The 24,912-nt window shown below is 53.6% G+C and overlaps 1 protein-coding gene across 7 annotated transcripts in view; it reads right to left on the bottom strand.

Annotated features, from left to right (window-relative positions):
- The window catches only part of CUX1 (cut like homeobox 1), a 359,761-nt gene that overhangs the window by 58,624 nt on the left and 276,225 nt on the right, over positions 1-24,912 (bottom strand). For 3 of the 7 annotated variants that reach the window (XM_044746857.2, XM_044746856.2, XM_070484389.1), the window contains exons 12-20: positions 20,351-20,409; positions 16,994-17,042; positions 15,829-15,925; positions 14,185-14,856; positions 13,002-13,067; positions 11,589-11,690; positions 7,794-8,623; positions 5,797-5,962; positions 5,218-5,274 (exon numbers count right to left, since the gene is read on the bottom strand). In XM_044746857.2, the coding sequence (XP_044602792.2) occupies positions 5,218-5,274; positions 5,797-5,962; positions 7,794-8,623; positions 11,589-11,690; positions 13,002-13,067; positions 14,185-14,856; positions 15,829-15,925; positions 16,994-17,042; positions 20,351-20,409 (2,098 nt within the window). The remainder of the gene's footprint in view (positions 1-5,217; positions 5,275-5,796; positions 5,963-7,793; positions 8,624-11,588; positions 11,691-13,001; positions 13,068-14,184; positions 14,857-15,828; positions 15,926-16,993; positions 17,043-20,350; positions 20,410-24,912) is intronic. The other 4 variants (XM_044746858.2, XM_044746859.2, XM_014853923.3 and 1 more) reach the window with 2 other exon arrangements.

Raw genomic sequence — 24,912 nt, 5'->3', positions numbered from 1 at the left:
CACAGGGACAGGCTCCCGAGGAACACCCCAGCCCTGTTCTGCCCGTTCACTTTTCTTCTTCTTACACAAGCCCTAAGGCAGCAACAGAATGCTACATAAAGACAAGACAAAATCCGTCCATCATCCACTTTCCCACTGTCAATTTAAAAGGAAAATAAAAGGTCTCCGAATTAGGGGCTCCTAATGTTTTCACCTTTTTCAAAGGTTCCACATGTGCCACGTTCTTCCCCATCAATGTACCCTTTGTACCTGCAGAGCTCTCCACCTGGGATGTTCTCCTCCTAGACGCCTTTGCCCTTCATGGCCCAGCCCCATCCTTGGTGCTCCCTCCGTGCCAGCGGGCCTCCCCGCAGGCTGGCGCCCCCACGTACCGGCTGACACACAGCGGAAAGGCAGGCTGTGCCTGAATCCAGAAACCTGTCTTTTCTGACCTTAGAGTGGAGAATTCCTTTATTATGGCACTCTGGAGAAAATAAAAATGTCCTAATGCAGGTCACAACCAAGAAAGCAAGCAATGAATGGGGCACCTAGTCTCCTGGCCATAGGATGCAGTGGGTGTGCATGGTGGAGCCCCAGGCCAAATGGTGAGCAGTGACCACCTGCTTAGAGAGGGGCACTGTCTAGTTCACACGTGGCTTTCCAGAATTCTCTTTTGTCTTTGACCTGTTGTCTATGGCTATGTAGAAACCAGTTATATACAAATCTTTTCACTATTCAAAAGAACTAGGGTTAGAATAATTCTTTTTGGAGAGAATCAATGGTTACTTTCACTAATTTATTTTGATGCAAGAGAAGGAAAAAAACACCAAAGCTAATCTAGCCTAAGGCATGGTATGAGGAGTTTCGCTGCTTTAGACAGTGCCGTGGAATTTTCTAGAGGTGCCACTAGCTCTTCCTATTCCTATTCACATGCATCTGAATGCCCCACCCTGACTACATCCTTAAAGTGGAGGAACTGACTGCTTACTCAAGGAAGCTGCACCAGAATCGTCCTGCGGAGTTCAAAGGATGTGTTCCTGGTCATCTTATGGGCACCAAGCAAGAGCCAGCAGGCATACTGAACAGGAACGCTGACCTGTCCCCACCTGGAAGCTGTGGCCACAGATCTCTCCTGGCTGTGTCAGGCCATGGACAGCACACGTGACACCCATGGTCATCATGTCAGGGAGGTGGCACCCACGGACCACCCACGTGTGCGACTGCAGCAGCTGTCTTCTCAAGAGCAACTGATACCCTGTGGCCTGGGAACAGCGACACGGAGCCATGGAATTCCCCACAGGTGCAGAAGCCTTGGAACTGCAGTTCCTCGCTGCATGCTGGGAAAAAGCCCGGTACTTGACGATGAATCTGAGGAGACCAGGCCCTCCTTTTGCTCGTACAGCTTGCAGTGATCCATCTGACGCTGTGCGGGAGCTTATCAGCTACAGTAAGGAAATGCTCCCGTGTTAAATTTACGAAGCTGAGCTCCGGGCAGCTCTTTTCTACCAGTTCTCCGTATGTAATGACTAAGTCGCATTCAGGAAAATCTGTTTCTTTCCCTTTTTCCTCCCCCTTTTACAGTTGTCTCTTGTCTCCTTCCTTCCCTTGGGGCAAAAAGATTAATCACACCAAGGAACTGTGAATACGAAAATGAGCTTTAAGGAATGAAAAGGAAAAAAAATCCAGTGGTTTACTAGATCCTATCTCTGGCTGTCCCTCCCTCCCTCCCCACCCAGGCACACAAGCACATCTTCATTGTATCTCAAGGTTTCCTTCCCTTTAAAAAAGCTGCTAACTGGTCAGCCATGACTGCAGGCCACACGCAGAAAACAGGTCTTCCTCGGCCCCTCCCTTCTCCTTCCAGAAGCGCTTCCTCTGCTTCCAGGAAGCACTGCTATTGCTGAGCAGAGCGAGGGCAGCTGGGGATGCTTCTGGGACGGCAGACAGACAAAAGGGAGACTCCGAGAACCAATCCCAAAGGACTACCTGCAACCTGACCTTCACGCAGGTTTGCCTGGCAGATCACAGACGACCAGGGGCTGACGACCGCAGCCCCTCCCCGAGACACTGGGGACTCTGAAAGGAACCAACACAGAAACTTTGGTAGAAAAACCAGACTACCAGGAAATACATGAACAGGTAACCGATCTGAAGGTGTCTTTTAACCCTTCCCCTTTTTAAAAAGTTACTCGTATGATTGGCATGGAACCCTCTGCTCTTACTCTTCATCTTCAAGAAAAAGCACAGGTCACTAGCTGAAAAAGGCATCAACCTTCCTTAATGCCCAAGGCCATCCCGTCAATGCTCAGACCATCAAAGGAACATTCAGGAAGGGTGGTATCCACCAAGAGGAAAAAATGATGATGCAATCGAAACTTCAGTTTCTCTCTCCTTATCGTAAAGCTCATCAGCAAGTTTGACATACAAATCATTAAGGAAAATGGAGATGCTGAGGGCAATAGGGCCGGGCAGAAAGAGGCAGACAGGAATTCTTTAGTGAGGAAGATGGATTCCTGTGTCAGCAGTCTGCTGTTTCGATGAGTGAGGCCACTCCACCCCTGGCACCTTATGCCATGGTGACTAAGCACAGAGCCATGCGTAAGGCCCACATGATCTCTGCTACGAGCCTGTAGCTCTTCCTGAAGGGCTGTGGACACAAGACAAGACTTCCAAAGTCCATCCACACCCGGGAGGCGAACCCGACCGGCCGGCCAGATCGGACACCTGGATTCTCAGACACTGCACTGAGTGTTTGTCAGCAACATTCAGGAACAAACCAACTCAGGGTGACAAGTACCTTCCTGTAGCCACCTGGTTCCACCACGCTGAGCTGCCCTGGGGAGGCGTCCTGGAGCCACCGCCAAGGACAGAGCGTCTTTCTGGGGCTGGGGCCGCTCGGAAGGGTTCCGTGGTAGCCGCGGTGAGAACAGGGAATCAGAATCCTGGGGAAATCTTAGGACCCGAGGCTTTATTCCTCTGCCTTTGGGACCTGAATGCTTCCTCAGAAACACTGATTTTTCAAGCTGTTAAGGAAGATTCTAGAGTCTCCTATAGTCATTCATCCCAATGATTTACCAACACTCATCATAAAGTACTTCTGTTTTTTGAATCTAAATTCCACATCCTGAGAAGCACTGCTACCTTAATTTTCAGAAACACTCTTGAAAGGGTAACACTGATAGTAAAGAAATTTCAAACAAGGAAAACTGCCACCCACAATCTTGCCACCGTACGATAATCATTCTTTCCGTTTTGACAAGCACTTTCTAGTCTTCCCTGATCCAGAGAAACAATTTTGCTTAGCTAACATCATGATATCCAAAATTTTATCTTTTCCTAGAATCTAAGAAGTATTGTTCCATTTTTCTCCCTAGTCACCATAATTATTGTTTCTACTGACGCCTTCTCTCTTGCAGACCGACAACAGGTGCGATGGGTGGGGGATCTGCAATCCATCTCCTGTCTTGCTGGGATGACACGGGGAGAGGCCCACCGGCCCCTGTTCACAGAAACCACTGGAAGTTCTGAGTGTTCACTGTTACCCAGAGGCTCAAGGCTCCTCCCTCCCTCCTCTAATCGGCAGCCTCCCCAAGAGTTTCACATCACTTTATAAAGTAATTTGATATCTTACAAACGTCATTGGCATTCCTCTTAGGAGCCATGTGTGTTTTTCCTTGGTTGGAAATGTGACAGTCATACAAATGTTCCAGCACGGTGGCGATTACCTGCTATAATAAAAAGTAAAAAGCCATTCTTCAAAGATCTGTTCAGACAGAGGGAAAGTTTTGGCATCGACCGTAACCGACCTGGAACTGCAGGGGACTTCCTGTTTCATTTAGGACTGGGGGGTTTTGATCTCAAAAACCTTAGTCACATTCCGCCAGGTCCAGCCTCACTCCGATGGGGCGGCAAATGCCCTTGGAGAGTTTAAGGGGAAGCCAACTTTCCGTGAGAGCAAGAGGCACGGCTAATTTTCCACGCAAACGTCCGCAGAACCAGCACAAACAACTACGTCCATTATTTCCCCTAATGTATTCTGAAAGGGAGCCAGGGCTGCATAAGTTCTCCAGTACTTGCTAATTAAATTGGCCAACCCAGAAATGAAGTGAGAGGGAGTACACCTGGTCCTCCTGCAGATGGACAACCACGCTGCTTAGATGTCCAGCCAAGAAAACCAACGGCCCGGGTAAGATACAGCCTTCCGTCCCCCATTTTGGCCAGAACCAAGACGAAACACCGAAAACACAAAAAACGCTCAACCAGGAAAGTAGCTGCACCCAGCACACTCTGGCTGCATCTGTGCGTGGGTTTGGGATCTTGAGGCGGTGGCGGCCGCTGCCGCCCAGCTGTTCCCTTCACGACACATGTTTTCCCTCATAAAACTTCCAGCAGGCTGGCAGGCTGCACGCTCCTCACTTAGCCTTGTTTGTGTTTTCAATGAATCAATGGGATACGCAGACTAATCAACATGTTTAGAAAAAGAAAGAAAGGAAAGCAGAGGAGCAGCTCACCACGCTGGCAGCTCTTGGCAGCCCGGGGAGAGCGCAGGAAGGACATGGAAGGGGGTCCAGGAGCACAGGCCAGCCTGGCCGGTGACATCCAGGTGCCGTGAAGAGGAGAGGGCGTGGCTGAAAGGTGACCTGGGGCTCTCAGATGCCCACAGCAAGCAGCCAAGCTTCTCAGCCTGTACTCCTGGCCCTCCACCACCTGCTGCCAGGCTGGATTCCCAGCCGCAGTCCCCTTCTTCTGAGTGTCACTGGTTCCATATCCAGTTATACCCTGAACTGTGACCCCTCCTGCCTCCATTTCCTTCTTGCTCGAAGGTGGCCCTGAGGTTTTCCAGATGGATTCGACTTCCCCCTACCATGACCCCCTGGGAGAGCAATGCGTGCCTGTTCCTTGTCCCCTCCTATTAGAACAGAGCCCCGCCACAGAATCTGTCCCTGACTCGGATCCCCGCCCCTAACACAGGGATTCACACCAAGGAACCGACGCTGCTGAAAGAACGCAGTGAAGAGCAAGAAAACCCTGAGGAGCTGCTCACTTGGCTGGGGGTCTCTCGTTCTCCATGAGAAACTACGACCACGAGGATGCAGTTGGCCAACAGGATACTGTGTTTTCAGCTCCTCACATCCAGAATGAGGGATCCTTTGAGTCTCCCCACTACAGACCAGAGGGCAGCAAGACAGAAAAGGCAGGGAAATAGTGCATACAAAACAACGGAAATCGGCTAGTTACCTGAGCTCACGCAGCCCTGCTGCAGGGGGTCCTGTAGTGACGTCACAGAATGGAGGACTAAACGAGAGAAAGGGTCACAATTAAATGAGGAAAGAAAGCCATGGGCTTCAAGCTTCCCACTGCACTGAGCCCAGCAGAACGGGACAGCGTAAGGGGCCCAGAGGCCCAAGGCAGGGTCCCACGCCCGATGGGGAGGGCCAGATGGGGTGCCGCGCAGGCAGGCAGAGCTGCTGGTGGAAAGCCAGGACCTGGTCGCCGTCGCCCATGATGTCTTTCCCCTCTGTGCCTTTGGCTGATTTTCTTTCCTGATTCTCTGATTTAGCTACTTGACTTTTACCTATATTTATGTATAAATAGCATTTTCTTAATTGGTAACTCATTTTCTGCTGCTTATAAAATTAGCCAGGCACAATCATTCTCTCTCCTAAAAACTACAGTCAGTCCCATGGCAACAGGTGGTGGAGGAAGGGGGGTGCTTCTGCCTCTGAGCAGCGGCCGAGGTTGAGAGTGAGGCCGGCTGCCTCCCGGCAGAGACGCCCCCGTTCCTGCCTGCAGGGCCTGGGGCCGCGCTGCCCTTACCTGGCCCTTGCTGCTGCCCTTGCACGGGCAGGACGCCCTGGCCCAGCTCGCCGTTCAGCCAGAGCTGCATCCGGATGAAGGGTTCGCGGCCTTTCTGGGTCAGCTTGCTCCACGGCTTCGGCCGGGACAGCATGTCGCTGACGCTGCCCTGGGACAGGCCCAGCACCTGGAGTGGCACCAAAGACATATGGCATCAGTGCCCAGGGTTAGTGAGAGGCTGCAAAACACTTCAGCGAAGCACACACAGGTGAGTGGTGGTGTGGCCGATGCACAGGGAGAGCTCCTGGGGCTGAGCACAGAACCACCACCAGGTGGATGGCCACGGCCTGGGGTGAGGGAATAAGCTTTTCAAGGTCACCTGTGGGCTGACACCCCGGCATGGGGAGCCATAGTTATAGTCACAGCTTTCAGCTCCCGGGAGAGGCGGGCTAGGAAGGGGCTCTGGCCCCAGGGTTTCCATCCTGCCAAGGCTGTAGGGTTGTCATCCTGACAGCCCGAGGAGGAGGCATCGAACCATTTTGCTCTTTGCCTAGTGGCGCTGGGAAAGGCTGAGCTGCTGGGGCCAGAGGCCTCTTTAGACGCAGGAGCAGTGGATGCCGGCGGGACGTGGGAAGCCAGTCTCCCTTGCTGGTGCTGGGCCGGGTTGGCATTTAAAGGTCTGCTCTCTCCGATCACATCCTGCTCTATGGTGGGGGCCCAGAGGTGAGCTGGTGGCGACGGGTGAGCCAGTCTGGGAGTAAAACTCATCGCAGACGATCGACAAGTGGCACGTACATACCCGAGCTTTCCTACGCTCCCATATGGCCATACATATGTATGGGCACAAACACCCCCCACAGGACACAGATGTAGCCCAGAGATATTCAGGGGCTGCATCCGATCTTCCTTTGAAAAGTTCTCGAGTTCCAGAATAAACTGCACTCATGGGCCAAACAAGTTCAAGGCTATTAAGTCTCTGCTAAATTTAAGGCATGAGCACAAATGTCTATTTAAATGTTCTCAAATGATATTTTTACAACACTGAACTAGAAATTTCAAAGGGCTTTAAATTCCCATCCTCATTTCTATTCACCCCATCACCTTCTGCAAAATCAGGACAAAATAATGGTCAGGATTCAGAGCATGATATGTTGCAAACACTGAACTGAATGGGGGTGAGGGGTGGGTGCAGGGGAGGCCCCTGCTGACCCCACCACGTGCCCTCAGGGAGGCTGCCTCCTAGGGGAGCAGAGGTCTCCTCCTTATGCGCAGCATTCATTACTTAATCTAAAGCAATCCCGGGGTAAATTATCAGTGTATAGGCCTGGTAAATCCCCACTACCCAGAACCTCGGTTACTAGAAGTGCCAAGAACGGGAGGGTCTGGGAGCTGACCCCCAGGCCAGCGTACTTTCGTGAGCCAGGGAAGGACAGGTGGAAACAAGGGCTTCCAGGGCCCCGAGCAGTCCTGCCCGTGCCACCTCTAGCTGTGCCTTCCTGGGCAAGTCCCTTCACCTCTCTGGTGGGACACCACCAGGTGCCTTCTGAATTATGAGAAAGGTACAATTACACTTTATGTAGCTTTTCCTAGGAGCGCCTTCTGGCTCTACGCACGCTGGCCATCTCTCTGTGTGATCAGATCAGATCTTCTTCAGCCAAAACGGCCTGCAGAGGAGCCTCTGGGCTCCCCTTGGCAGTGGAGGCAGGACTTGAAGTCAGTCACCTGCCAGCTTGGGGCACGCAGTCAACTCCCCTGAACCTCGGGTTCCTTATCTGTCAAATGGTGACTTTACCATCCCCTCACAGTGTGACCTAGAGGGTCTAGCCTGGAACCTGGCTCCTAACGGGGACACAGCCAATGGAACATCCACTGGCCAGCCTCTCGGGAAGTTTGGGAGTGGACGACATATTATGCTCTTGGCTTAATTAAATGGATGACGGCCACATCCTTCAGACAGCTGCTTAGTCTTAAGAAATGAAAAGATGGGAAAATCCAAGCCCCCAAATCAACTCCCTTACCTTCTCCCCAAAGATCCTCTGACAAATGCCATTCTTGGCCAGCTTCTCCTTCACCTGCCGGGTGAGCTCGATGGTGTCCACCTCCTGGTACATGTAGATCTCATACTGCTCGGGGGTCAGTGGAGGGACCGAGGGCTTGGCGGGCTTGGACAGGGGCACGATCGGGGAGGAGGGCAGAGGGCTGTTCTGGGGCGTCTCGCTGCGGCTGGCCCCGGTCAGGCTCAGCTCGGAGCTCTGGGAGTACGGCGACTCGGCGCTGGGCCACTCTTTCCAGTACTCGGATGACGAGGGTCCCTGCAGCTGGCCGCGCTCAGCGCGTGTCTGGCTGCCACCACCTTTCTCTTTCCCACCACTGGCTTCCTCGCCCTTGGGTTCTTCGGGAGGAACCACGCTCTTTCTCTCCGGCTGCACGGTGCTCCACCAGTGGTCCTTCCACACGCTGCTGCGGCCCAGCTCATTCTTCACGTGTCTCAGGACCCCCTGTGCCGGGTCGGCCGCTCCCTGGAGGTCCAGCCCGGGCGTGTCCTGGGCCTCCTTTTTGAGGGCGGGGGGGTTGGGCAGAGCAGAGGCGCTGGAATCCGGGGCTGCGGGGGGCTTCTTCAGGGAGATGGCTAGCGGAGAGTAACCGGACACCGACGATATGGGCGAGGTGGAGATTAACTTGGGGGTCAGGATGGCAATGTCGGTCTGGGACAGCGGCGTTTGTTTTAAGGCGGGGTCGAGAGCAGCCTGCTGGGCCTCCATTTCTCGGCGGGCTTGCTGCAGGATGGAGCGGATGGCGTCGTCGGAGCTCCCGCTGCTGGACGATGATGAAGGCTGGGCCGGCTCCGCTGCAGGGGCAAAGACAGAAGTGAAATGGTGGCCCCCTTCGGCGGGGAGCAAGCTTCTCTCACTCCACTCATCCTAACTGGACCCTCCACAGGATGCGGATGAGTGGGGCGAAGCACCCCGCTCTGTCCAGCAGTCCTTCTGCCAGTAAAACACGCGTGCATCTTGTCTAAGCAGTGATGAAGGACGAACACAATTGCTCGTGCCCTGATGGCCCTATTACTCACCAGCGGAAAGGGTGTATTGTCACTGAGTGTGAAAAGAGGGGGAAGTGTGCAAATACTCGGTGACGCACCATCCTGGACTTCCTGTCCCCAACGAATTTTAGACAACATTCGTGTGTGTTATACTCCAAAAATCTAGTGGTTTTGTCATAATTTAGAAACATAATTTCTGTTAACAGCTGCCACATGAGACCAGAGTCTGTAGTAATAAATTAAATGGCTGTGTTTGGGTTCGCTCAGATTCTTTTCTGGGTGGGTGGCTGTGGTGTGGCCACAACAGTGGGCCCCATGTTGAGGGGCACTGGGCAGGCCTTGGCCCAGGAGCCCAGGGCTGTGACTTCAGCATTTCCATCTGTAAACTTGGGATGGCTAACGGACCAGATCAAGGATTCTTAACTAGGGCAGTGCACCAGAATCACCAGCTGGGTCTGTTAAAATGCACATGCCCAGGCCCCAGCCCTGGAGTGGCTGAATGAGGAGCAGATGTGGGGCTGGGTCAGCAGCTGCATTTTTAACCAGCTCCTGGGTCCCTGCGGGGGCGGCCCTGGTTGAGAAGCGCTGAGCTGGATGCTCCTCAGGTTGCTCCGGCTCTGTAATGTGCCTTCAAGTCTGGGCGAGGAAATCATATAAGCTGGCTCTTCATCTGCTTTAGACGAGGCCGAAAAATGCTTCAAACAGTGACAACCTTTAACGCCTCTCGAGGACTTTATTTTACTGGTTAACAGAAGGCCCTCCCTTTTCCAACTCACATGACCCTCACAGCATCCTCGAGTGCGGGCAGCACCATCACCACTGTGCAGGAGGAGAAACTGTGGCTTGGGGAGGGGACAGGTGACCAGTGAAGCCACACCTTGAAGTGGGCCCTTTGTCTTGGTGAGGAAGACTGGCCCTGAGCTAACATCTGTTGCCAATTTTCCTCCTTTTGCTTGAGGAAGACTGTTGCTGAGTTAACATCTATGCCAGTCTTCCTCTGTTTTATGTGGGATGCCACCATACCATGGCTTGATACGAGGTGCTAGGTCTGTGCCCAGGATCCAAACTGGTGAACCGTGGGCTGCCAAAGTGGAGTGTGTGAACTTAACCGCTACACCACCAGGCCAGGCTGGCGCCTTAAACTGGGCCATTTGACTCTCAATTTGGGGGTTCCTTCTACCCTGCTGGGGGGCACCCTGCTAAGCTCTCTGGTTGTTCAGCCAGTCAGAAGAGGGGCTGGCCTAAACTTCAACTCTGGCCTTGAGAGCAAGAACGACACCAAACTGAAAGTTCTATTTGTTGTCAGGCTTGAGGTCCCACAAGGACAGTTCCTATGGCTCTGGGATCTCTACAAGGAGGCAGACAGCAGCAGAGGGCAGAGTCCTGGGACAAGAGGTGAGAGGTCACAGTTTCCATCCAGGGTCCACCAGGTAATGAGTTTGGGCAAATCATTCTAACTTTTTTCCTTTTTTGCTGAGGAAGATTGGCCCTGAGCCAACACCTATTGCCAATCTTTCTGTTTTCACTTGAGGAAGATTGGCCTTGAGCTAACATCTGTGCCAGTCTTCCTCTATTTTGTATGTGGGACACCAACACAGCACGGGTTGATGAGTAGTACAGATTTGTGCCCAGGATCCAAACTTGTGAGCCTGGGCTGCTGAAGCAGACCCTGTTGAACTCAACCACTATGCCACTGGGTCGGCCCCATCATTCTAACTTTAAGCCTGAATTTGATAATCAGGAATAAGAGGATGACAAAATCTATCTTTTGGATTGCTGTGAGGACCTAGCTTGAGCTGGATAAGGCAAGGGAAAATGCCCAGCCCACGCCTGGTCACCCACTGACTGAGCCATGTGGGAATAGGGTGGCCTGGGGAGAGGACCCCATGACCAGGGGAGTGACCAGGTGGTGGCCTGTCCTCAGCTGCCACAGGAAGAGAACTCGCGCACCAGGTTCTTCTCCAGCAGAAGATCTGAGCTGCATCTGCCACACGGCAGCCTCTCATCAAAGCCTAGAGGGAGGGTGGAACGTGGGAGTCCCCTCCTCGTAGACAGGCAGTGCTCAGGGAGCTCTGAAGACCCCTCCTCAGCCCGAGCGGCTCAGAGGTGGACGGCCAGCCAGTGAAACCTCTGCCGCTTCCTGGCCACACGCATCCTAAAGCAGCTGTTCAGAATTTATTTTTCACCCCTTCTTTTTCAGTATTTTTTGGTCAAGTATAGATCCGAATAACCAAAGCCTGTATTGCCTTTCAAAAAGGCAATTTGAGGGGCTGGCCCAGTGGCACAGAGGTGAAGTTTGCACGCTTTGCGTCGGCGGCCCAGGGTTTGCTGGTTTGGATCCTGGGTGTGGACCTACACACCGCACGTCAAGCCATGCTGTGGCAGGCGTCCCATATATAAAGTGGAGGAAGATGGGCATGGATGTGAGCTCGGGGCCGATCTTCCTCAGCAAAAAGAGGAGGACTGGCAGCAGATGTCAGCTCAGGGCTAATCTTCCTTAAAAAAGAAAAGGGAATTTGATACAAACTCCTTGCTAGTGTTCAGTCAGTGAGATTCTAGGGCCGAGGGACATTCTTGAGTCAATGCTTGGGAATGACGTTATAAAAAGAGTGCTAACTATCAGCAAAATCACACAGACCTGCTCCCCTCTGCACCTGCCCAAATGTGTGAACACAGACATTCTATTGTTTTAAAAAAAAAGCGAATTACTGCTGAGTGAGCCCTCCTGACAATTAGGTTTGAGACAGCGGTCAGAGAGCAGGATCCCTACCGGCTTTTTGCACCTGCAGCTCCCGTTTGGCTTGTTCCAGGATGGACTTGATTGCTTCGTCGGACCCGGTCTCTGAGGCTCGGACCCGGGTGGTGATGTTACCTGCAGGGAGAGCCAGAGCAACGACATCAAACCCACACCTGGAACGAGAAGCAGTGCTGCACAAAGATGTCATTCTGATAAGGAGCTGCTGAGTGAGGCCGGTGACGGGGAGCTGGCAGGCGCGGCCTCCCGTCTACCTGGACCTGCTGTGCGTGCAACCTCATGGCAGGTCCTGGGGCCCGGGCGGGAGGGGCTTCCTGCGGAGTCTGCCCTGCGTTAAACGTCATTCGGCCAGCGGGACCAGCTCTCCCGTCACCCAGGCTGCACCTCACCCGTGGGTTGGGACCAGGGAGAGCAAATCATTTAATCCAGTAGAAGAGATGAAGGATTAAAAGGCAACGCTTTTTCTGAGTTATTTAAAAAGCGACTCCAATGGCTGCTTTGGCTTGGGACGATGTTCAAGGTTGTTTATGTGTATTTGCGGCTGGTATCCCCAGAAAGGAGAAACGGGAGAGGAGGGCTAAGGGCCGAGGCTGATTATCTATCAATTATTGGATGTTCCAGGGGAAGAGGCTGAAAGCTTCACCTAAAATTTGCACATCTATCACCACATACTGTCTTTTAAAAATTTATGAACGAGGAGAGAAGCCTGCAGAAATCCCTAAAGGACAAGAATTCAGTCTTTTGGTCACATGGTGATGCTTTGCGGAGTAGCCACATGTACAGATGCACTGAAGCTACTGCGGCCCGGGGGCTGGCCCCAGTTCTTTCTGGAAGCCGTCCACATATTTCAATTTTTCGCTACCTTACTAAACAGGAACCGCCATACCAAACCATTGGAAAACAAGCAGACCGCCAGGAGGAAGCCCCAAGAAAGATGCAACTCCAAGGAGCACAGAGGGGGCTGGCCCGCTGGGGCCCATGGGAGAACCAATCACATCTGGGATCGGTCCACACCATGGCACCTTTACTGAAGTTCAGAGCTAAAAAGATGTACAAGGAAGCAGCAGGACGTCACGGGACTCAGTCACCTGATTTTTCTCAGAGCGACAATTGTTATCCTCTCTCTTGCTTCTGAGAAAACGGGGGAAGCGGAATTGAATCTGAAGGGGCTGGGATTGTCCTGGGGACTCACTCTTAGGGCACTGCCCTCTCCTCCCCTCCTCTGCGCGTGCTCGGTAGAGCGAGGCAGCTCAGGAGGAAGGGGCCGTGCGAACTTGAACCCGTGCTTTGTTTTATACTTACTAGCTCTGTTTTTCCATCAGGTTCCAGGCCAGAATCACACTGTACAGTTTTAACCCAAATACACAGCTAGGGACATGCTGCTTCCTATGCGACTGACTGCAAAGAGAACCCCTGCCTGCGACATACCTTCAGACCCATTTCTTCGTTTCGGTACTTCCTGAAATAGTCTGTGCAGGCTCTGGCCTGGATTCTCTGTTGAAAAACAAGTGTGGTAAGAACAAAACAATCAGGGGATGGTGGTGTTGACGATATGGGCTGCGTGACATGAAATCTGAGCCGCCTGTCCCTACACAAAGGGCTCAGGGCTTCCTGTGTGACTCGGGAGCTACTAGACGCTTCTGAGAGGCCCTTCCTTGGCTGACTGGCCTGCAGAGGCCGTGGCTCTGCTGCCGAAGGAGATCAGACAGACCCGAGGAGTGGCCTCCAACACCAACGCCATGAGGGGCAAAGGGATGGGGCACTGCCAACAAGTGAATCGCCCCCCAGCCCCGGAATGAAGCTCACATTAATCATCCAAGGACAGTCCGTTTCAGGGGACATTGCCACGAAGAGCTCCATGAGCTCTGTGCACATTGACACTGTTGGGAACGCCTCCCTTCTCTGTCTGTTTTGAGTCTAAATTTCAGGGTGTTTCAAAGGTATCTGATAAGACTACCTCTCTCTGTGTTGATGGAGCGAATGGCCCCGTCCTTAAAGAGGGAAGGGATTCTTTCCATTAGGGACGAGACTGACTTTTTGTCTTTTTATGGAGGGTGGGCGGGGAGGGTGTTTTAATGAACTTTCATGCATTTCACTAAGGCAGGCGTGTTTTGCTGGAGACTCGAACCGAACCACTAACAGAACATCATTGCCGGGAGGGAGCGGGCCGCGGGACACACTCCACCCTGTGCGGTGGGAAGGGGAGATGACACTCTCCCCAGGGAACCAGCTCTGTGTGAGGACCGACCTGCTGCTGCAGCTCTAGGGCGAGATGGTACCCAGGGCTCCTCCCCACACGAGATCAGCACCCACTGGACACTAGACGCGTTGGGACGCTGTACGTAATGTAATTGCCTCCGATTCAGTACCGAATTTGAATGGCAATACTGGGTTTACCATGCAAGGTGCGGAGCAAGTTTCAGAGGCCAGATCTCCCCACTCTACAGCTTTAACTCATGCCTGTTGACCCCTGAACTCTGGAAATGGTAGAACTGAAGCGAATTTTACCTGACGTGATGCACAAATGTTTCATCACACATACACACACGCGCGTGCGCACGCACACTCCGTGACGGGCTCACACGCTGGCACCCACCCACGAGTCTCTCACCTCTCTGTCTGCCTTGGATGCTGCGGAGGGCCAAGATATTCTGCTCGTCTGACAGGAACTGCTTCATCTTGTGAAAGGGCTCCTTGCCGCGAACAGTCAGTTTGTTCCATGGCTTGGGCCGGGCCAGAATCTCGCTCACGGACCCTTGCGACAGTCCCAAGACATAATGTCCGAAAATGCGCTGTCCGATATTGTGCTTGATCAATTGCTCTTTCACCTGCCGGGCGATTTCTGCAGTGTCTATCTCCTCGCCCTCGGAGACGCTCCCAGCACTTTCTGACTGGCTGGGAGACGGGGCCATGCCATTTACATCTGGGCTTTGCTGTAATGGACTTTGGGAAGATATGGAGTTTGTGCTGTATGGACCTGTTGGAAAAATCATGCTTGTGCTTCCTGCTTCCTGCACGGCCTTGGAGTAGAAGGACTGCATTAGCTGTCGTTGGAGGAGGGAGTTTAGTGCAAATTTTCCCGTAGAAGCCAGGGGTAGGCTGGGGCTTGCCAGGGATGAGCTGAAAAAGTCTTGAGTTAACCCCGCTGGTGAGAACTGGTGTGTACCATTAGTATTGGAAGCCTGCTCCCCCGTGTTGCGGGGCAACTGAGGAGGAGGGGAGGCCGGCAAAGGTCCAGGACGCCGACTCTCAGGCTGGTCTTTCCCTTTTCTCCTGGCTGACCCTACAAGGAAGGGCAAACATAATGCATTATGGGGGATTCAAAAGGGAAAAAAAACCAAGACCAAAATGCAAAGGTTGCCCCACAAAAGGGAAAAAAAGTGCAGATTTCACAAGGGCCAATGAGGTGTGTTGGTTTGTTTTTCAATTGAATTTTTAAGTCAGCCAAACGAGGCCCCCCGAAACAAGCAACATGCATTTCATGTTTGCGCCTTTCTTGTACGTTGCAGCCTGGAGAGTCCCCTTGACATACGTTCAAACTCCTACAGTGACAAGGAGCCGGTACCACACACAGTAAAGAGTCGGCAGGGCGCAGGCCTCTAGCCTTTGAGCTACGACCAGAAGAGCCCCACCTGAGGAGCAGCAAACACCGACATTTTGGGACCAACGGATTCGCTCACACCACTTTCTCTGAGGCGAAGGCACGGCACCGAGTCCACGCGATCGAAGGCACGCACATGTTAAGAATGAATTATCATCGGAGCCCGAGACACTTTAAACGGTTTACCAGCTGCCAAAACCAGAAGCAGTCAGTGACGCCACCATTTTGGGATGAGCAAAGAAAGGCTAAGGATGGGGGATGCGTTCCCAAGGAAAACCTGACAAAGGAAGAAAAGCTCCACTGAGCCCGGAAGGGCAGGGCCCCCGGAGACACCACAAGAGAAGCCGCACGACTAGGAAAAGCTCAGAAAAGCCAACGTCCTCTGTGTCCCTCCTGGGATCACCTGCCACACAGGCCTAACCGACCTCCGCAGACGCCCTGCGGCCACACGTCTCAGCATCCGCGGCTTTAAGGGGGGAGAGGGGAGGAGCAGTGAGGAGGACGGAGGAGGAGACCAAACGCTCATTAGTCAAGGTTCTCATCAGCCGGTGATGTTCCTTCCCGTCATGCATCAGCCCAGACTCACGGGCCACCATCCGCTTCCTCAGCCCCTGGAAGGGACTAAGTGCGGCCCGCGAGACCCTGTCAACCTACCGCTCAGGTCGCTGTTGGAGATGCGCAGCGCGGCGTTCTCGGACTGCAACGAGCGGTTCTTCTCCAGCAGCAGCACCTCCAGGGGCTTGGATGCATCCTAGATGGGGCAGAGCAGGGCTCACTGCAGGCCGGCCGCCCTCCCACCCCGGGGCTACCAGGGCCCGCCACCCCTGCTCTCTGACAGCTTTCCACCCACGCTGACTCTCTCACGTTACAGAAGTCTGATTTCCTCTGAGGATGCTCAACACGCACGTGGAAAACATTCAAGTTCCTTTCCAAAAGAACTCACTTCATTTGAAGTAATTTTTCTCCTTCTAGACTTGCAAAACTTCTCGACAACCGACTACTCTATTCTATCCCCCAATTCGAGCAGGCTAAAGCTGTGTCTCATCTGGCGACAGGACTGGCTGTCGAGCCACAAACCCATCAGAAAGTCACTGTAAATGTAACCCTTTTTTGGTGCCAGCCAGAGTCAGCTGCCTTCTGGACATCAGGAGCAGGATTCCATCTGATGACTTAAATTTTAACTGGCTACCAGGTTACCAGGTGCCACTGTCACCTTGCCCCTGTTCCTTCTCCAGGTGAGGCAGTGAATAAGAAAAGTTCCTAAGCCAGTCCCTTTGGGCCGACCCTTAACACAATCTGAATTGTTTTCATCCATGTTCTGAGTACCTGCCCAAGTTAACCCTCAATTTCACTTGAATTGAGTTATCAGTTTGGAAAACTAACTTTTCTCTTCTTGCCTCTTTTTTTGGTAAGGAAGACTTGCCCTGAACTAACATCCATTGCCAATCTTCCTCTTTTTTTGGCTTGAGAAAGATTTGCCCTGAGCTAACATCTGTGCCAATCCTCCTCCATCTTGTATGTGGGACACCTGCACAGCATGGCTGATGAGTGCAGTAGGTCTGTGCCCAGGATCTGAACCCGGGCTGCCAAAGCAGAGCGCATGGAACTTTAACCACTCAGCCACTGGGCCCGCCCTTTGCCTCTTTTTAATTAACAATAATTTGCTTTAACTTGGCTAAAGTTTCTTGAGGAATGACTCGTCAGCTCTAGGAGAGAGGGCTCATAGAAATATCGAGATGGCGAAGCTGGCCCAGGGACGAACAGTGACGGCCCTCATGCTGATGCTGACACAGACTCAAAGCAAAGTGAGACCGTGTACCTGTGTGCCAGCTCCCTCGGACGGTGCGAACTCCATGGATTTCAGAATGCTGTGAAGAGCAAGCAGAGTGGTTATTTCCTTTCCTGTCTCTGATAAGGCCACGCTAGTGAGCATTAACATCACAATTTCCTGCTCTCCAGGAACTGAGGCACTGACAACTTGAACAACTTCCCTGGCAGCATTATCATCTGATAGTGTCTCTAGAATAACTATTCCACTAGCAGTTGGCCAGCAAAAGTTTCTTGCCCAGCATGTAAATCATTCCATATGGAATCACACCAGGTCTGTTCAGAGTATAATTTTAAAGTTTAACACAGACATAACATTGTTGCAAGTGGAATGTATTTGTGAAGCTTAGAGGGAATGAAAAAGTTGTAGCAAGGAAGCCAGAGATAGGAGCCTCGTCACCTCCCTGGCCACGGCCCCACACGCTCAGGTGGCAGCTGACACCTGCGGACCAGGGGAACTCAGCAGAGCGAGGTCCCACAACCAGAGGGCTGCAGCCCCGGGCTGGGGGAGGAGGGCCATGGCCAGCGGTGGGAGAGCACGAGGGCTCCTCCTTTGTTCTCCTTATCGCTGAAACCACTCCCGTCTCCAGCCTGTTTCAACAAGTCTGAGCACGGAGTGAGTTCAGGTGCCCAGAACTGCGGTTTCCAGCATTCCTTTCGCGTGGACATTCTTTTCTTTTTGTTGAGTCCAACAAGAGCAAAGGACCAGTGAGTCCTAGTGGCCCCAAGTGGCTGGGGTGCTCCCGCCACACACGAGGAGGGAAGGGGAGCATGACAGCAGGTACCTGCGCACTCTCAGCATCCTCACCACTGTGACCTCAGCCTCAGCCCCCTCTAAGCTCCATAGAAGTGTCACTCAGAGACCACGGGGTATAAAAATGCCCAGGGCCCCGGGAGCTCGCTCTCTGCCTCAGCCACCACGAGGTTCAGCAAGGAGCTAGCCGCTCCCAGTTTCTCTGCGGTTCTATCCTCGTTGTGCCCCCGTCCAGTAAACTAACAAAATGGGAACAAATAGGAGCTCCCGGAGGTAGAGCATGTCATTTTATTTTACAGTGAGCTCCTGGAAATACTAAAAGAACTCGGCACCATGGCGTCAGGCAGGAGAGAAGCAGCACGCAGTCTGGAACTTGTCCTTTCTTAGTGACTGTCACGTGTTTACAGCTATATTCTGGTCTGAGATCTTCTTTAGGATTATGTAAGAAAAGACTAAGTGAGTCTATGCGCTCACGCTAAAAACACCAGTGTCTCTTCACTTATTCATCAGATATTTCCTGACGACCTATCATGTGCCAGGCACTGTGGAGAATCAGAACCACGCTGCCACTCACCCTCACGAACTCTACAGGCTATTACAGGAGAAGAGCAACTCCAGCCAGCCAGGGAAAGAGGAAAGCTGGGGGCCTAGGCAGGAGAGACCTCACGGGGCTGTAGACGGGCTGTCTCATGAGGAGTTAGTGCTGAGAGGGGCCTTGAAGGAGCAGGATGCTTTATGGGCCACAGAGCGGGGTGGGGACCCTGGGGCAGGGATGGGATGGGAACGGGGTGTGAGTCCAAGGAGGCACTTAGATCACTAGCAAGTGGGAGGCCAGGGACACATTTTATCAGAAAAGCCACCCACTGGGGCTTTTAGGCACTACATTGCAGTGGGGGCCGTGGTGTGCAGATGCAGCAGAAAGCACCTGTTCTGGGAGGAGGGCGAGGGCCAGTGAGAAGCTGGGCAGGTGGGCGGATGGGAGGGAACAGACGAGGGACGTGCTGCAGGCCCGAGTCAAGAAGCCGTGGTTCCCGGGGAACAGAGACGAGCTCAGAGGAGGTGTGGGACTGGCCTCGGCCTGGGATGGGAGGGGGCCTGGGAGAAGGCCTCACGTTTCTCGGATTTGACACTAGGAGCAGGTGTACATTTTTTTCGTTTGAGGGGATCAGGAGAGGGAGAGGAAGGAGAGACTGGCACGGGAGGCAGGTATAGCAGGTCAACCAGGCAAAAATACCCACCCCTATGTAGGAAACCAGGGGAGTAGAGAGCTTGAGGACGCTGGACCCGCCAAGAGGCTCAGGGGCCGTCCAGGGAGGTGCCGTCTGTGGCCGGGGGCGGGGTGAGATGCTCGAGAGAGACCGTGGTGGGCACAGGACTGAGGGGAGCCACCTAAGCAGGGGCTGGAGGAGGTCAGCACCAAGCGATGGCTACTGGATGTGGTGAGAAGGCGGAAGAGGCCTTCCGATGGGCTGTTTCAGCAAACCCCAGGGGATGGAATTACGAACAGAGATGGCATGGCGAGTGGGTGTAGGCTTTTAAAAGGAGAAATTAAAATGTCAGTAAGAGAGAAAGGAGCTGAGGGAACAGCAGGGAGGAGCGGGAAGGAAGGGACCCAGGGTACAGGCGAAGGGATTGGCCTGGAGAGACAGGGAGCAGAAGACCAGAGGAGTGACTGCCAGGCAAAGGGGGAAGCTGAGGGACATCTGTCTCCTCCCTAGGGCAGAGCACCAGGGCGTCTGCCGAGGGCACAGAAGGGCCCCCAGGGAAGCACAGAGCAGGCAAGCAGTGGAGGGCAGAACACGGCCTGCGGGGGCCCGGTCCACACACAGCAGTGACGTCCTCTGCAGTGTTTCATAACCTGGCTGTGCAGGCGGGGAAGCCCAGGGTGAGACCCTGCAGGCATGGCAGGAGGACAAGGGGGGCCTGTGTACTGTAGGAGGCTGCCTGGGAGCGCCAGGTAGGGGAGGAGGTTGTGAGCTCAGATAGCGCTGGACTTGGGGACAGGTAGGGACCAGGGTCCAGGAGCTCCAGGAGCACCAAGGGCAGGCGGGGGAAGGAGCATGAGGTGGGAGGGCCAGGCTGGGCGGTGGGGCCTGAGGAAGGAACTTCTCAGCTGGAGAATGTAAGCATGAGCACTGAAGTCACGAGAAGCCTTCAGCGGCCGCCTCTTGGATGGGGAACTGGAAGCTGGGAGAAGGTCCCGGAATCCAGGTGGCCAGGAAGGTTAAGGCCATATGCACTCTTTCGACTGGAAAATGTTTCGACACCCTGCTCTGCTTCTGTTTGGAGAAGTTACAGCCGAAAAGTAAGCTCAGGTTTTCTGATTTCTATCATGGCAATGTCTCCCTTGACTCCGTGCATAGTGGCACATTTCAAATGCACAGACTTTTATAAAAAGTCCAAAGAATTTGGGCACAGGCCTGTGTGCAAACACCCACAGCATTGGGCAGCCCAGGACAAGGCCGAGTGGCGGAGTGTCCGCTGCGGCCGAGCGCAAGGACCCGTGGCTGCCCCCTCGCTGGCACGCTGTTTCCTCAGCAAATGTCCCCAACGAGCCCTGGCTGGGAGTAGCCGAGCAGGCACTGCCACACTTACTTGAGTTCTTTCTTCACCTCCTCATAGTCAGCCTGTCCTTTGAGTTTTTCTTCCAGTTGCTGCAAACAGAGAGGAATTTCATTAGTGGCCACGTGTGAACTAGGTCAGTGCACTTTGCTGTAGACTGAATGTCTGTGTCCCCCAAATTCATCCGCTGGTCCTAACCCCCAGTGTGACGCATCAGGAGCTGGGGCCCTCGGGGGGAGATTAGGTCCACAGGGTGCAGCCCTCCTGAGTGGGGTCAGTGCCTTACAAAAGCGGCCCAGGGAGAGAGCTCCCTTGTCCACTCCGCCCGAGGACACAGTGAGAAGAGGGTCATGTGTGACCCAGAAAGCAGGCCCTTGCCAGACACCAAATTTGCCACGGCCTTGATCTCGGACTTCCAGCCTCCAGAACTGTGAGAAATAAATGTCTGTTGTTTATAAGTCACCAGGTCTATGACATTCTGTTATGACAGGACTAAGACAGACTTCACTGACTACATTCCCTGTAAAGCATCCAGCCGTCCCCAAGGGAACGCAAACACGTACAATGAAAGGTGACAACGTGTGGTGTCACCTGTTGTCCCTCACTCTTCTGGTCTGTTGTGAGCGTGTGTGAGTGGGGACAGGCACGAATGTGCATGCACACACACACGCTCGGCAACATAAGGTGGGAACATAAAACTTAATCCAAGCAGACAGAAAAAGCTTTACGGAAGTGGAAAACAGAACGAGGAAAAAAAGGCCATTTTGTATGAAATATCATGAAATGGCAAACAGAATGAAGAGAAACTCTCCTAGCGTTTTAAAAGCAGCATGTGGCTTTTCACAAAATCTGTTAGGCTAGCTGACGCATGCGGTTGGTTGTCAACACCTTTGGTGGGACCCTGCTAACAAGAGATACGAGCCCCTTTGCTGCTGAGGTCGGCATTGGGAAAAAAGCATTTGCACTTTCGGATCCCCCAGATGGGGGCATTTTAGGAGTGGAGGCCCGTCCGCTGGCGGTGAGTGGTTTCCCCAGCAGATGGTCATCTGAGTTCTGTGGGGGTGGGGACGGACCGTCCCGGGGCGCCCTGGCCAGCAGGCCACAGCAGGGCACAGCTGGCTCGTTGAGAGGATGGGCAAGGGGCTCTGGCCCACACAGCCCTGCAGGGCCCAGGGGAGCACCGGCCACTTCTCAGGCGTTATGATGCTCTGACGTGCTCCTTTCAAGTCTGTGAGCCCCCAGGCACTTATGTGGCTGTTTCTGCCCACAGCTCTGCAGGGCTCTCTGGCCAGGAAGGGTCTTTGGTGTAGGGTGGTCAGCAGAGGGTGCTTCCCTCCACAAAGGTGCTCTGGACTAGTTTGCTGTTGGTCACCCCCAGAGGCAGAAATGAGGCAGTGGAACATAAGACACAAAGACCCGGCCAGGGGGTTTGATCCTGACGATTTAGCCTGTTTCTGAGCCAGGGGTGAACAAATTCCAGCGCTTGGATCAACGCACCTTCCTACCTACAGGGCTTCTGGTTGCTTTGACCAGCCATGACTATGATCACAGTTGAAAGCTGACTGAGAACACTCTTGAGTTTGGGGAGATGCCCATCTGGCCATCAGCCTGAACCCCAGCCCGCCTCTGTCTCCAGAATTCAGGTGTGCTGTAAACAAGACTTACTTAAACCATCTTTTCCTCTTGCCTTTGCTGGCAGTTTTGTGTGTGTGTATTTTCCATTGTGTAAAATTGCTCGCCCTAGTTCCTTTCGAAGACCTCGTGCCAACTTTCTATATTATAATGGTTTCTCATCACAACCAAACAGGGGGTAGCATGCGCTCATTTTCCGAAAAAGGAATCTCGGAAGGTGCTCGTCAAGAAGTGACTATTTCATTCTCTGCCTCCAGTCGAATAGCACGAGGCGCTAACGTGCCAGTGGTCCCTAACCAAAGATTATCCGGGGCTGCTGGGATGCAAAGCACCTTGCAGACGGAGGAAATCACTGACGCTGGACACAGAACACACATAAAACTTGGTCGTGTTCAGAGAACAGGAGACAGCAAGCTGGAGGGCAGCAAGGGGGCATACGCAGCACTTAGAACCTGGCATGGCACGGACCCAGACTCAGCTCTGTCCCTTACATGCTGGGCGCCTCCAGGCACGTTAATACCCTTCTCATCTGTAAAATGGGAATTGCAATTATCTTTGAGGCTTGAGCTAAGGGGCACAGGGCCACGACCCAGGGCAGATGCTGGCACTGCAGGACCTTCAATGGGGGACCAGTATCACTGCCGAGACCCAGTCTGGTCTGCCTTGGGGCACAGCTGCAGGGCCTCTCTGCAGACCTGTGATCAGCCCCGATCAGGTTCTAAGACTGGAGTCTGTGTAACGTGGTTGGATGTGACAGTTTTCACAGAGAACTAAACAGCTTCCACTGGAACTTCGGCCACCTCCCTGGCGGCAGCTTAATGATAAAGAACCTGAGACCACTCTGTCAACCTCGGACCACGTTTCTGTCTTGCTGGGTGGACAACTGCACAGAGGCCTGGCAGGGGCTGCCGCGAGCACCCTTAGCCTGTCTTCTCCGAGGTCTCCATGGAGTACCACGCCTCAGAACCATGCTCACCTGGCAGGTGAGGTACAGGAAACACACAGCATGGGGCGGAAGACTGGCCTCTGATCCTGAAAATGCCCATCATGGAAAAAGGACCAACCATCCTCTGAACAGATTCTCTGAACGGAAACTTGCTGCTGGGAACCTGGGAAGTCTACTCACAGAGACTCCAGATCTGGAAGAGCAGTGGGCGCTCTGGCCCGTCATTTCTCTGGACAGACTCTCCTCTCGGATTCTGCTAACGCTCATAGGGTGGGCCTTGGCCCTACATCTCATACACTACCTTATTTAACTAATTACCACAACACTTCTGCAGAGCATCTATCGATCTGTCCCAAGGAAGAAAAAAAGTCACTGAGTTCTAAAGGAGACCCTGTCAGAGCGGAGGCCACGCGGCCCAACTGCAGCCATTCCTGGAGGAAGTGAGGCGCTGGTGTGCCGAGGCCCAGCCAGGAGCTCGCTGCCCGCCTGGGCGCCGCAGTCCCAGACAGGCTGGGGCCGGGCTCTGCCTCTCTAAGCCTCGGTGTCCTCATCTGTAAAATGGGGATAATGGCACCCGCATACAGTGCTTTGTGACGATTAAATGAAATACCGTATACTGAATGTTTAGCCTGGTGCCGGCACAGCACTCTGTAAGGGTGGTTATTATTGTTACTGTAGTTATTATTACTTATCCCTGGTGGCTGGTACTGCGTATGACGCAATTGTTTCTGAAGAGACTCTGCTTCTGAAGCCGGGGCTCCACTTACGAAGTTCTCCACACCCCGCTGTCACCTCCTAACGTCCCCGCTGCACTGGGGGAACACAGGCGCCCGGAGCAGCTCTGGCTCTCAAACGCTGATGGCCGCAAAGGCAGCCTGCCCCAGTGCTGTGAAGGCCGGGTCTGGGGACTGAGTGATCTTCCTGAAAAGGTCCCGTGCAGGGAACACGCACGGGCTTTAGCCAGAGGCGAGAGCAGGGCAAGGGCCAGAGACGGGCTGGTTGAGTGTAATCTTGGGAGACGGCCTGGGCCTGCTGGGCCTCGTGCTTCTCACCGGGAAACTGGGGAGAGTTAAGAACAAGTGTTTTCAGAGCACGGGGCTGAGGAGACGAAGGATGAGCAGGTGCAGGCTGCCACGCCCCCTCGAACATGCTCGTTCTATGATACAGAGCACACACTGTAACGAGACAGGGCACCTACACGGTTCCGGGAACTTGGTAGGAGCTCATCAACTGTGTCTTCAATTGCTGGAAGAATTATCTGTATGAAGTTCTTAAAATCCGGGCTAAGACTCAAATAATAAAGAAATTGAATTAAAAATGCAAAGTATTTTGGCATGTAGCGAGTTAGGCACTGCATTTATAAAAGATATGTGTCTTAGTCACGTTACAACATAGGACAGTCTGTGCTCTAGGGCCATCTCTGGCACGGGAGACTCCTGCAAAGACCTCGGGAGAGGCCTCGTCTCCGGGTCTCACAGCCAGCGGTCACGGCAGCAAGCCCTCCGTGCCACAACAGACTGTGGGTCAGAGAGGCGGCCACGCTGCAGCCTGCAGATGGCTCCGTCCCCCTCCTCCAGGATGACCAGAGCCCGGCTCTCTGAAGATGGACAGCTCAGGCCAGGGGCGTCAGGGTGGGACCCCTTGTCCTCACGGGGGCTCCTGGGCTGAGGGCCACCAGTCATGACTGAGTAAGTGTGACTGGGCTCCCTGGGTCAGGGCAGGTGTCTGAGGCACAGGCTCCAGGTTGACGCTGCATCTCTGGGGTCCGGGCCAGGCAGCATGCACCTCTTTTCCACCTGAACGAGCACCCGCCCTGGTCTCCATGGTTCCTGGGTGAGAGGCAGCAGTTACGGAAATTTAGGATCTCCTGATGTTGGGCACGGGGGAGAAGCCCAGGGACGTCCAGGTGGGTGCTGTGCATGCACTACAGGAATGTTGAGGAGGCGAGGAAGAGGAAATCCCCCAGGCCAGATGGGGTGGGTGGGGAGAATGGCGGTTCTGGCAGAGGGCTTGCTGC

The sequence above is a fragment of the Equus asinus genome, chromosome 14 (genome assembly GCF_041296235.1).
Source record: "Equus asinus isolate D_3611 breed Donkey chromosome 14, EquAss-T2T_v2, whole genome shotgun sequence".
In the NCBI taxonomy this organism is placed as follows: Eukaryota; Metazoa; Chordata; class Mammalia; order Perissodactyla; family Equidae; genus Equus; species Equus asinus.
The sequence above is the reverse complement of the archived record's forward strand: the minus strand, read 5'-3'. Positions and strand labels throughout refer to the sequence as shown.